Here is a 13,374-nt window from a genome sequence, read left to right on the forward strand (position 1 = left end):
CCCTAATAATTCAAATTTTTAATATAATAATTTAAAGCCGGCATCAAGTGGCCACTGGAGGAACTGCAGTTTTCTTGGCACTTCAGCATACCCCTGAGGGCAATAGCTTGATTTAATGTCTGCCCAAATGAACTCCACAATCTTTTTTATTGTAATAATAATAGCAATAAATTTTAATGCATGACAGAAAAAGTCAAAAAAAGGAAAACTAGTTAAACAGAAGTGTTTCATACAGAGGCTACGCCAGAGGGTGGAGAATGATGACCAGTGTCCTATCATCAGTATCAGGAGACTCGAGGCTACAGGAGATAGACTTCTCTTTAACACAGACTCACATCCTCTGCTGCAGAATGACGCAAGGCTGAGCTTCATTAGGTCCTCAGGCTTATTCTCTTTGAACAAAAACAGAGACCACGTACACAGCAAAATGACTCGCAGTGTATTTAAAGTTGTACATCTCAGCAAGAAAGAAAGAAACAACGAAAGAAGGAACATTTAATGTCTTTGTGTCATTCTTCCTCTTGCTGATCGCTTAGAGGAGCATTCAGCTTCACTTGGCAAAGACATGGATGTCCTGAGGCTGTGTGTGTGTGTGTGTGTGTGTGTGTGTGTGTGTGTGTGTGTGTGTGTGTGTGTGTGTGTGTGTGTGTGTGTGTGTGTCAGTCAGTGAATAGGACTCAGGTCATGCAGCTAGAAACTGAATCTCAGATTGGTTGCTGACTTCTCTCACCAAAGAGCTCAGAAAGATCTGACACACCAGCAGGCTGAGAAACCTCTTAACCTACATACATGACTACTGTACACTGTGTGTGTGTGTGTGTGTGTGTGTATTCATTTACATAAAGCTCAGAGTTCAGCCATGGCTGGTTAAATGGTCTTGGGTCATGTGACATTTCTGCAGCTTCACATCTGAAGTTGCACTCTTCATCCTCCACAATCAAGCTGACCCTCCCCACAGAGAAAAACTGGGGGTGCAGCTTTTCCCGTTTATGCGTTTAGGGTTAAAAAGATGGCAGTAGTTTAGGGTCTGACAAGCGACGTCAAAGTGGAAGCGCCTTAAAGCTGCATTTCTTTTTTTTAAATGACCACCAGGGGACGGCTCCTGCGTATGATAAACAACTTCTTGTCCCACATAAATCTACGGAGAAATGACCCTCACAGTTGTCCTCTAAACACTTTCCTGATGTCATCAGAAGCTCAGTCACTTATTTGAATCATGCTAAATAAAATATTAAGTCCATTTTTTAATAACCATTATGTTCTGGTAGATTAAGAGCATGTGCACGCTCCTAAATATGTTCTTATGCCCGTGCAGCCCTTTGAATCTTTACGTGTGATATGGAGTTGCACAAATGAAACTTGTCATGCTGTGGCTGTGATGGGCCATTCTCCCAGCATGCTTTGGATCCACTTGCACCCCCCCCCCCCCTCAGAGCAGGGCTTCTGAATGTGTTGATGTCTACGTGGATGGTTAAGGAAACAGGAAGTGATTAAGGTCAGCACAGGAAAAAAACGCACCCAACAAACATTTTTAGCTTCTAAGTTATCCTCCCAGGAATCAGTGGTTCAGATAAGTTAAAGTTTTGTGGCCAAAACAGCCAAAGAGGGAAAATAAAATCAAATTATTTTATTTACTTTATTTACCTGATTTATGTGGCTGAGTTTTATTTCATTTTTGGTTTCATTTTTGGGCGCGGTGGAGGAGAAGCGATATGCCAATTCATTCATTTGTTTATAAAATGGCCAAAAGTCTCAGGAAGAATGCACTGATTTCTGTTAAATAAGCTAACACACTCACACCCTGACTTCACTATATGGTGCTTACACGCACACAGCAGATGCTTCTGCATTTAATCTACACCGCAGGTACATCGATGGAGGCACACCACGCACAGGTGCACGGTCACTTTGTCGTAGGACCCACAGAGCCCACATTAAGATGCTGGACTTTCACTCAGTGCTTAAGTTTGGGCATTTAAAACTACTTTGTTAGCTTAAATCCTCCCCCAGTTCACAACTGCAACCCTGCGTGTTGAAAAGGAAAAAAAGACGACTGGGAGTGGCAGACCTTTCAGACCCGCTATTGAAAAGTCTTCAAGAGACATGAATGATTCACTGCAGCGCAAATCAACCAATCGCAGCTCTTGACAAGCAGTTAAATAATCAGCATGCCATTTTGATGTTAAATTAACTGTTTAAGTCATTCATCAGTCATCACCAGGAGTTCTTCTCTGGCTCCAGCTTCTCCAGCTGCCTGACATCATCGTAAACTGCATTTTGCCTTTGTTGGCTCCTAAATGAGACCGAGATTTGTACGCAGCATAAACAGGAAGACATCTGTGCAACAGTCACGTCGTTTGCACTTCAAAATTAACATGAAACTGAACATCTGATCGTTAGCTGATGCCACAGTCAGAAACTCTCTCAGCTCTCAGGCCTGGAGATTTATTTGAAGAGCTTTTGCATGAAGAAGAAGAAGAAAAGCTTTGCTACAAAAGTGACGATACAAACACATAAAAAAAAAAAATCGTGTCCTGTCTTCGTCTCACCTGAGGAGTGACAGAAAACGCTGCTGCTCAGTGGCACTTTCTGAAAATAGAGGATTATTTTTAGGCCTGCGTGTGTATTTTTATAAAATTTTACATCTGGCTGTGTGTTATGATCAGAAGCTGCATGCCGTCTCAACATGAAACACACTCAGGCTTTGATTAATCAATACACATTAACCAACAGGATGCACAGCTGCAGCTGAGCCTCGTGTGCCTGTTTTAAGCTGTGTGTGCGCGTGTGTGTGTGTGTGTGTGTGTGTGTGTGTGTGCGGATGGTCAGGTTCAACTCAGGATGATGATGTTTGTGTCTGCGTCCACTCAGGAGCTGATTTTTTTTTTTACAGACTGAAAGTTGAAGCATGTAAAAAAGCAACATCTAATTATCGCAGCCACGCAGAGGGAGCTGTTAAAGGCGCGCCTCACACGTGGTTAAATATAACTGTGTGAAATCTCTAACTGCTAACATAATGCCGAGCCGAGCTGTTACCGAGCTAATCGGGTTAGTTAAGATGGCAGCGGGTTTTCTGCTGCGAGAAGAGTGATTCAGCCGAGGCTCATTCTCGATCTGACACCGAACTGTTTACATCAACACGAGAAATCATGCGATCAATGTGAGAAAATTAGCTTAAGGTGAGAAACAGATAATCCCCAGGTGGGACTCGGGTTTCATGCAGGTTTCCCTTCTGTCCCAGAGACACGAGAGAGATGAGATGTGCAGGCTTTAACGGCAAAAATAAATAAATAAATCACTATTTTCACTATTTAAGGCCTCACTTTTCACTATGTTCATGTGTTTTTATGCTACACAGTTTTTCCTGACATGGGCCTTTTGTTGGTGACAAGACAGTAAGCACGACTATTAGTGTAGAATTTTTAAAAAATGCAATTTTCTTATTATTTCTGCTTATTTGAATAGGAAAGGTGTCATATGTCCAGGTAAATAAAAGCCCAGTTATTAACATAATATGCATAATGCATCATTAACTCTCTCTATATGTTCGCACTGTTGTAGCTTTTACATACATGCAGTCCGTGTATGTATGTAAGCTAATAAATTAAAAAAAAATACAAATACTTCCAAAGATCAGCTGACAGTAAGTTTGATGTTCAGATTCACACACAAGAAGCTCCAAAATGTCATCGAGGAGAAATAACATCTGTTACTGTGTGAGCATGAAATCAATCATTTGATGATCTCGCGGCTCTGATTAGAGTTTATCTTTGCCAATTAAAAACGCTGCTGCCACCCAACATGAAAACATTTATATGCGAAAAGCCAAATCTCACCAACAACCACCAGAACCTATGGGTGTGATATATTGTTATATCACAACACAGCATTTCTAGGTAGAGAATCAGAGAGAGGTAAAAGAGGATTTTATCAATACAGCTCACTCCCACTGCAAACTCGGTGCCTGCCATGGTCAGAATGTAAAAATCAATTTTTAGAGTTTATTATTAGGGTGGAAACAGTGTGATACGTTCAGCCGGCGCAGCAGTGCTGCCAAAATCCAGCACTAAACTTTAACTGCTCCACTGGAACAGCCATAAACTTTGACACACTATAATTATTAGGCAGGTCCACTAATTTCACATGTCAAACTATCAGATTAGTCGAGGTTGGTTTATTGATTAATCGGTTTTCTTTACGAGAGCCACCTTAATGATTAGGCTTGGAGTTTCACTACAGAGGATACATTTTATAAATATCCTGAAAGATAAGCAGGGACGCTCTCACATATCAGCCAAACAACAGCATCGCCCTGCGTCGGCCTGAGTAACAGATATTGACGAATGAGGTGGCCGATGTCTATCTGCTGTCAGTGCATCGAGTTTCCCCTGCTAAATGTTCAAGGACACTATAATGAAGGGCTGAAGCACTAAAACCACTTTCACGACAAAGAGGTAAAAAAATAACAAAGGTCAGAATTTAAAAAGTATTGAATGCAGCCATATTTTTATTTTAAGCATCTGTATTGGACCACAAAACTGCTGCATCACTAACAATACTGTATTCATTTTAAGCTATTTAAGACATTTACTACTTTATTTTCAAATGTGTAACAAAGGAATTTTCCCACTTTGGTATGAATGAAGTAGCTCGTCTTATTATTTGGTTATCATTTTGCATGACACTGCAGTAGCCCGTAGTGATACCAATTACTTAATAGTTATTTCATTTTTGCCCTATGTAACATGGCAAACCTCATTACCAGCAATAATACATCACGTTCGATGCAGAAAATTTTGGCCAAACACGACAGAAAAAAACAGGCCACAACTAAAATCTGCAGCTCGCGGCTGTGTGCTTCAAGAAATCAGTCAAATTGCAGGTTAAACTGTGTCGATGGAGACACGAGCAACACTTGCAGTAAAGACTTTGTGGGAATAACCAGAGCTGTGAGCCTGATGTGACCATATTCATGCAGCTTTCAAATATTAGTTGTAGTGAGGCTTCAGCAGCTTATGATGAATCTAAATGGATTTTTATTGTTCTCAGCTGCTAACAAACACACGCACAGGCACATATCGTTAGCCTCATAGCCTAACTCATTTTTAGGTAATAACAGGCAATAATGCAGGATGACTCTACAGTGTTAGCAAAGCAGGGTCGGGCAGGGATCTCAGTTTGGCCAAAATATGACTTAGGCAATTATGCTGTGAGGCTAACCATGTCATATACTGGAACCGTCGCACAGAATTAATATAAACTAATCTAAATGTCATATTTATCATTTTTGGTCTTTTTTATTGAAATTTTCACGTCTCTAAACCAGGGGTCTTCAACTCCAGGCCTCGAGGTCCGGTGTCCTGCAGGTTTTAGACGTGTCCCTGATCCAACACACCTGAATCAAATGGCTGAATTACCTCTTCAGTATGCAGTCAAGTTCTCCTGCTAATGACTTCTCTATTTGACTCAGGTGTGTCGAAGCAGAGACACATCTAAAAACTGCAGGACAGGGGCTCTGGAGGTCTGGAGTTGAAGAGCCCTGCTCTAAACCATTGAATTTAAATCCTTATGATTTGTGGGAGGTCAGCTTAGGTCCATTGACACTATGTAGATACAACAGCCGCTGCTACAAATAATAAGACTGTGTAACTGGAAAGTAAAAAATAACATAACCGTAAATAACTACAGTAAATGCATCAGCCTGACTAAGAGTAAAATCAAAGCTGAATGGATCTCAGGACTCCTGAGCCTGTGTACCAAACACTGACTGCTGTAGCACACCTGTCTCAGTTTTAGTAGATTGTGATTCACGGTTTGGTCCTGACCTATTTTCTCTGTGTGTCAGGAGTAATTGAATAAGTAACAGTCACCACTGTTGTGCCATATGCGTGAATGCGTGCAGTGTCCCGGAAATGTTTCATCAGACCAGGATTAGGCTGCATTCACCGGCGACTCTTTGATTAACCTCTTACAGACAGTCCTGTGCACGTCTGCAAATTAAGCACATGAACTGCATTTCGTGCTCCCTCGTGTTTATGTACTACTGTTGCTGCTGAACAAGGCTGATGTTAAGACTTAAAAAAAAAAAAAAGCTGTTTCAACTCATCATTGTTTTCATAAAGAACCAGCTTTGATTTTTTTTTCTCCCTTTTTTTTGGCGCGAGATCTGCATGAACGGTTTCTGAGTGTGAGAACGAAGATAAAAGCGTGTGTCACTCCTCAGATGAGTAAAGGAAACAGCATGGCTGTGCTGGTCCCACGCAGAGCTTTACAGACCAGCATCTATGTGCTGGAGCTGTTTACTGTCACCAGGAAGCAGTGCCATAAACGAGCGGTCTGTGGGATACTCTTAGTGTTCGCACAAAGAACTTCTTCATAGTGAAGTTAACCACTCTTAAAACCATGTAAACTGTCACAGCAGCTGCTGCCTGTGCCTCTCATGATGCTTTTTTTGATCTTTGTCTTTTTTGTGCCTTTTCCTCCTTTGGGATGAACTTTCTGTTCAGGACCACTTTTCAACCAATAAACATTCGACCTCTCTATGCTCAGCATCTCACCTATCGGGCTGCGCACGGCTGGTTTTTCAGAGACTGCATAGGCTGCATACTAAAAAAGTACTGAAAATGTACACAAATGCAGTACCATGAATTCCGCTTAATCGTCGATAAGTATTAATCTTCTCTCATTGGCATCATCCAGAGCCAAGAGTAGTAATAAAATGTCTGAAGAAAAAAACATTCAGAGCAATCTGAAGCCTGAGATTTATGCTCACGGGGATTATTTATACTTATGTTGATGTAATTATTTGAAACCATATTTAACATGAACATCCACCACTGTAACAGTATACATATGACAGAAACAAAGAAGTTCCCTTTAAAGTGGCTAAACTCAGTGAGTGATGCTTCTGTACGACATGTTATAATAAACCTGGACCGACACCTTCACAGTGTAACACACTAACTGTCTCATTTTATGCGTGTTTGCCCTAAATCGTACATCCAGATTTCGCCCGTTGTTGTCCCCCCCCCTCCCCTCCCCTCTCTGCAGTGAAAATATAATTACACTTTCTTCATTAAAGTGAGTAATTTCTTGCGTGGAGGACGCGACTACAGCTGTCCTCTGATTACTAAATGGAACAGAGCAATGATCTATGGAGCCATTAGGGGAACGGGCTGGAACTAATTTCAATTCTGGAATGGACCAGTGGCTACAAGCACACACACACACACACACACACACACACACACACACACACACACACACACACACACACACACACACACACACACACACACACAGGGATCAAAGGATCAGAGTGGGAGAGAGACATAACAAACAGCCGTGTGTCGGCCATTTTCTGGTCTCACACGGAGCTCTGACTGAAATCCAAAATGATCATCTTTCAGCACAAAAGGACGGCGTCCCCGTTTCACCATCAACTGTGGCTCACAGTCATGTCCCGCTCTACTTGGTGCATCCATGCACTTTAGCAAGAATTTTGAGAAACACAGTATTTTTCATTACTGTGCCAGTTAAGAGTCACCCTCAGAGTTCACTGAACGAGGCTGTAGTCTCATCATGTTTGGTCTTATCTGACTAAACTCTCACTGGTTTGACAATCACCAGTTTGACTTCCATGAGGGGAGAAGCGCTGCATGAACAGCCTCCAGTATCAGTCCCTTATTTTTGGCAGAGTGAAAAAGCTCAGTTGGACCCCAACCAGAAATGCTCTTGGACCCGCCCCAACACGACAACAATGAGACGTTTCACCCCAACCAGATGAAGGTATTAACTTAGATCACTTAGTGGATATATTTAGGTCCTTTTCTATTTTAGGTGAGGGACACACAGTCAGGGGGGGGTCCATGCATTACCTTTGACCCTCGACTCTAAAAGCACCTACTGAGCGTAGGCCTGTGAGAATACAAAGGTTTTGAATCCGTTTTTAAATGTATGCAGTTATAACTGATCTCAGGTCAGCAGGCAGCTTGTTCTACAGAGCAGGACCACAATAACTGAAAGCACCTTCAGCACACTTAGATCTAATTATGGGAACAGTTAAAAGATTTGCACCTGATGACCTGAGCGGTCTGACTGGGTTATAAATAGTAAGCAAATCAGAGATTTACTGGGGGGGCCAAACCATTGAGAGCTCTGTGAACTAATATAAGTATTTTAAAGGTAACTCTATATTGCACTGGGAGCCATTGAAGTGCCTTCAACACTGGGGTAATATGATCACATTTTCACGTACCTGTAAGGACTCTGGCTGCTGCATCCTGAGTGAGCTGAAGTCGTCCTACTGATGATCTGGATAGTCTGGCAAATACAGTAATCTAACCTGCTTGATATGAATGCATGGAGCAGTTTCTCAGAGTCAGTTTAAGATAGGAATTTTCTAACCTTCAATATATTTTTTAAGTGATAAAAAGCAGTTCTGGTAAGCTGAGATTACTGTCCAGAATGTTACCAAGGTTCCTGACCTGCTGACTGTGTTTCAGAGGAAAAATAATGAGTAAAACTGTGTTTCCTCTGCGTAAGAATGGAAGGCTATGATTCTTTATGACAGTACCAAGTGGGATTGTGTAAAGGTTAAAGAGTAATGGACCAAAGACAGACCCTTGAGGAACCCCTGATTAAATTTTTATCTGTGCAGATATAAAACTGCTAATTGAAACATAAAAAGGTCCACCCTTTAGATATGACGAGAGCCAATCAAGAACCGGACCCATTAAACCAACCGAATCATGAAGCCTTTGAATTAGAAGTGTTGAAAGCAGCAGTGAGATGAATCAGGACTAAAGCTGAAACTCTTTGTGAGTCACAGCTGATCTTTAGGTCATTTATGGCTTTAGTAAGAGCTGTTTCTGTGCTATGATTGGCTCTGAACCCTGACTGGTACTTATCACAAAGACTGTGAGATGACAGGTATTCATTCAGTTGTTTGTTAACAATTTTTTTTTTTCAAATATTTTGCTGAGAAATGAGAGATTAGTAATAGGTCTATAATTATGAATGGATCAGAATTATTTCTCTTTAGCAGTGTGAAAATGCCAGTATGCAGAGAGCTGTTGATCATATTTACTTATTTGTAAAACAATAAGATACAGATTTGAATAGCTTGGTGGGGTCAAGTAAAGAAGTATAAGACTTAACTTATTTGTTAAAAGTTATTCAGTGGGTATAGATTTGGAGGGGTTAAGTAGTTTGTCAACGGATGAAAACAGAAAAGCAAAATTAGATTTTTTTTTTTTTTTTTTGGAGGGGGGGGGGGGGGTCTTTTTGCCAGCTTTACCTTTTCAGTTTGTTCGGGGTGCTTTAGGTGGACCATGCAGATTAATAGTTTGATGGGAGCAATATGGCCAATAATTTGTGAAATGGCATCAGAGAAATTGTCAGTCATTTCGTCAGCTGATGACAGTAGCGGTAATGCGTGCTTTGAAAGTTCACTAATGAATGTGTCAGCTGCGCTGGCAGTGACATGCTTATTGATAAACTGGCTGGTATTTGTTTTTGACAGATGAACAAAATACTCCCCAAAATATGCAATAATGATCAGAGACAGCAACAGCGTATGGAAAATATTAGACCGAGCAGGTGACCTTTTGCATGGGTGGGTCCAGTCACATGCTGTTTAAAATAAAACATTGTAACAAACTGAAGAACGGTTTCATCTCAGGGTTGTTGCTTGTGTCAGTGTGAGTACTGAACTCACCTGAAATAATAATACGGTCACTCTTTGTGTAGAATAGTTTCTGTTACAGATCCCCACTGCTGCCCGCCCGGATTGAAACGCAATCCCAGAAATGTACAGTTAACACAGAGTCAGTAGTGATTCCAAGTCTTTGTTTTAAGGATCCAAAAATACAACAATCATGTGGATGCGCGGCATAAATATGGTAGAAGTTACATAATTAAAATGAAAGTGTATTAGTGTGGATGTACTCTCAGCTTAATCATGATTTATTACGTAAAACATATCAGCTCACAATCAAAGAAACAGGAAGAGTTCTGTCATACTTTAGAAATAAAAGCCCAAAGCACTGAAACAGTGAGCTGATCGTGCTGCAGGGCAGCAGATTAACTGAAGCTGTGGACTGGTCTGGTTCAAAAGTACTTTAGCATGCAGCACCGGGGCTGAAGGTGACTGTACAGACATTTATTGGAGTGCTCTGCTCCGCTTTTCAATGTCACGTTTGCAGTTAAACTGTTTGAGAAGAGACTGTTTATTCAGGCCCTGAATAAACACATGATTTCCACCTCCTGACCAGTTGTTAAATCAGCCTTTCCAACGTTGTGACTCAATGACTAACTGCTTCATTCGTAGAACTTTAAGAACATTTCTAAGAAGAACGTGATTCAGTTGTAAATTTTGAACAATAATTATACAAGTGGCTAAGCTGACATAGGTTGTGTTCATGCCAATAACCTTGAATTTAGCACAGTCTGCCTGCTTTGCTTTACAACAGGACACAGATAATGAACTACAGCAGGCCTTGTATAAAGTTACCCATCGGTCATAATCCACTTAGTCGAAAGTAAGAAAACTTGAAGTGTGACAAAGCTTAGACCAGGAGAGGGCAACACTTCTTCCTCAAAGGGCAAAACTGTCTTCCATAAATGAAGTGAAGGGCTGAACAGTGAATAAGTGACACTCCATAAATTTAGTATACGTGGCAGATTATTTTACAACAGCTCCGTCCTCATTTCAAAAACTTTCTGTTTTAACTTTTTTTGTGTCAATATCATCTTCTCTGACTTAATATGCTGTGTTGGCACACATCAGGAAAGAAAGAAAACAATATTCACAAACAAATAAATCAGACTGCTTTCTGTGGTTATTACATGTAACTACATTAGACGGACTTTTTTTTTGCTTGTACAATATGTGATCTGTTGGAACAGAAACTAATTTGACTGTAGGTCAGCCATCACTGAGATTGTATACAGATTTCAGAGATTTGTAAGAAATAAAAAAAAGTACAAAAATGAAAAAAAAAAAAAAAAATCTGTCTTTATCCTAAATAATGTGACTCACTGAGGTGTTTGTACAGTGCATCTGGTGGGATTGAGCTGTAACATCAATTTGCACATGTGCAGGAGCAGATATAATTAGCAGGACAAAGAGAAGAAATCTTTATTTCTGAGACAAAGTCACCAAACTTTAAGTGGTTTTTAATTAGCCTTAACTGGTTACTTTACACACACAGTAAAGTTATGGTCCTCTCCCCATCCGCTCACTGACTAGAGGTGTTACCATGACACCAAGTGGGAAAAACACACACACACACACACACACACACACACACACACACACAAAATCTTAAACAACACAACTTTCTGGCTTTAACTACTTCGTCGTATCTTGAACCTACCTTTCGAACAGCACCACCTGTGACTGTACACCATTTGAAATCACTAAGCCTCATTATTCAAATTGTTTAGATCATTTTAAGATACCAAAAATGTTCCTGGCTGCACTCAAGGGTCCAAACAACAAAATACTTCCAGACTTTATAGTCAATAATGGGCTGAATCCTGAGGACTAAACCTGCTAATCAACCTGTGTAGTGGTAGTGAGCAGAGTGTATGATTTGCGTACCACATGATAGTTTGTGTTGGTTTAAAATGAATGGTTCTCAAACTGTATCATCTGTTTCCTGAGCCAAATATCCAACTTGGGGTCACAAGGAGGTGGGCTGGAGCCTATCCCAGCAGGCACACAGTCACAGAAGTCAAAGTAAGCTGAATAAATATGATTTTTTAAGTATTTTTTGATGCCATAAACCACTGGAATGGTTTGGTGGTGTATTGGACCAACCTTACCTTCTATAGGTGATGTTTTCAGGCGGCAGCAGATGCCCTGCACGTCTCCGTAAGTGTCCCGTATCTTGTTGACGGCCTCTGTGCTCCGCAGCTCCATCAGGGTCCTCAGGTCCATCATGGTCACCCCAAAGTCCCCTTCATGGTTGCCCTCAGCAACCGAATTCCCCGGAGGATGCTCTGCAGGGTTGTTCGCCATGGTGGTCCTCTTACAGCGGTGCCGTTCCTCTGAGTGTCTTTGTTTGTAGCGACCTAAGCGTTGGCTATGTTATCGGTCACAGGTATTGTGGGTAGTGTAGTTCTTATATAAGGCAGGCGAAGGAGACAAACGCTGACGTTAACGCCGGGCCTGGACGTGCATGCTCCTCTCAGTAACTATGGAAACAGCGGAGTAAACATGTTCTGCTGGTTCCACTCTGCGGAGAAAACAGAAAACAGGAAAACAGGTGTTTAAAATCCAGAACCAGAGCGGAAACGGGCTGAAGACGGACCGGCACAGCATTAGAAACAGCACACATAAAAATAAATAATTAAATCACAGGGAGTGCTGACGTAAGCTTTCTAATTAATAGCAGAGAGACTAATTTGCCCAATTAGAGAAGAGATTTTCTCATCTTAGATTATTAAAGGAGTCCCCTGAATCACCGAGGTCGTTATGATCTAAACTGATTATCAGTTTGCTCTGCTCCTGTGGGACTCGTGATTGTTTGGTAAATATCTGCTCTCCATTAACCATCTGCTGTGAGTTTATCACTCTGGTGAAAAAAGCTTCATTTTGTCTTTTTTTATGAGTGAGTCATAGTTTATTTCATTTAAAACAGCTGTGAACGGAGATCAATATCGTGGGTGTCAAACGCAGTTTCACTGAGGGCCACACGGGGAAACGGGAACAACACCGAGGTCTAAACATATTAAAGTACCTTGTTGGACCTTTAGGCTTACAACTGCTTGCTGCTGGGGTGTAGCCATCTAAAGTACTGCCACTGTACTGCTGACAGGGACAATTTTTGCCACCTCAGCCTGTTAAAATTCACTCATAAGTGATCCCGAAGTGCTTTCCATTACCTGTGCCACACCAATGGGCCAATTCCTGCAGAAAGCTGTAGGAGCGCACTGACAAATTTGTGGCAGAAAACTTTTTTGTGCTTGACAACATCACAACATCACATTTACATGTCCAGGATCTTAAGTAACCCCACGCAGTTACGTTGGTGTGTAGACTACAGCTACAACTGGGTGGGCCAGATTTTATCAACACTCTAAAATTATATGTGGGCCAGATTAAATGTTTTTGAAGGATTAGATTTGGCCCACAGGCCTCGATTTAGACACATTCACTCTTCCGCTCAGCATGTGCGCAAAAGCACGGCTATACACTGGCATAAAACACACTTCGAGCAAATGCTGAAGACAGCAGCTGGCCTCTGAATTCATTAACTGAAGCAACTGTGAAAACAATATCAGACAGCAAATTTAATTACAGGCTGCAAATCAGGAAAAGATTAGATGCTATAATCAAGAGTTTAGTAAAAACTAAATTAGCACAGC

General features: G+C 41.2%; 1 protein-coding gene across 2 annotated transcripts in view; it reads right to left on the reverse strand.

The window, feature by feature from the left end:
* The window catches only part of LOC115780961 (plasma membrane calcium-transporting ATPase 1-like), a 126,865-nt gene that overhangs the window by 61,771 nt on the left and 51,720 nt on the right, over positions 1-13,374 (reverse strand). For both annotated transcript variants that reach the window (XM_030730428.1, XM_030730427.1), the window contains exon 3: positions 11,830-12,242. In XM_030730428.1, coding sequence (XP_030586288.1) covers positions 11,830-12,025 — 196 coding nt within the window. In that variant the 5' untranslated portion in view covers positions 12,026-12,242. The remainder of the gene's footprint in view (positions 1-11,829; positions 12,243-13,374) is intronic.

This window comes from Archocentrus centrarchus, chromosome 5, assembly GCF_007364275.1.
Source record: "Archocentrus centrarchus isolate MPI-CPG fArcCen1 chromosome 5, fArcCen1, whole genome shotgun sequence".
In the NCBI taxonomy this organism is placed as follows: domain Eukaryota; kingdom Metazoa; phylum Chordata; class Actinopteri; order Cichliformes; family Cichlidae; genus Archocentrus; species Archocentrus centrarchus.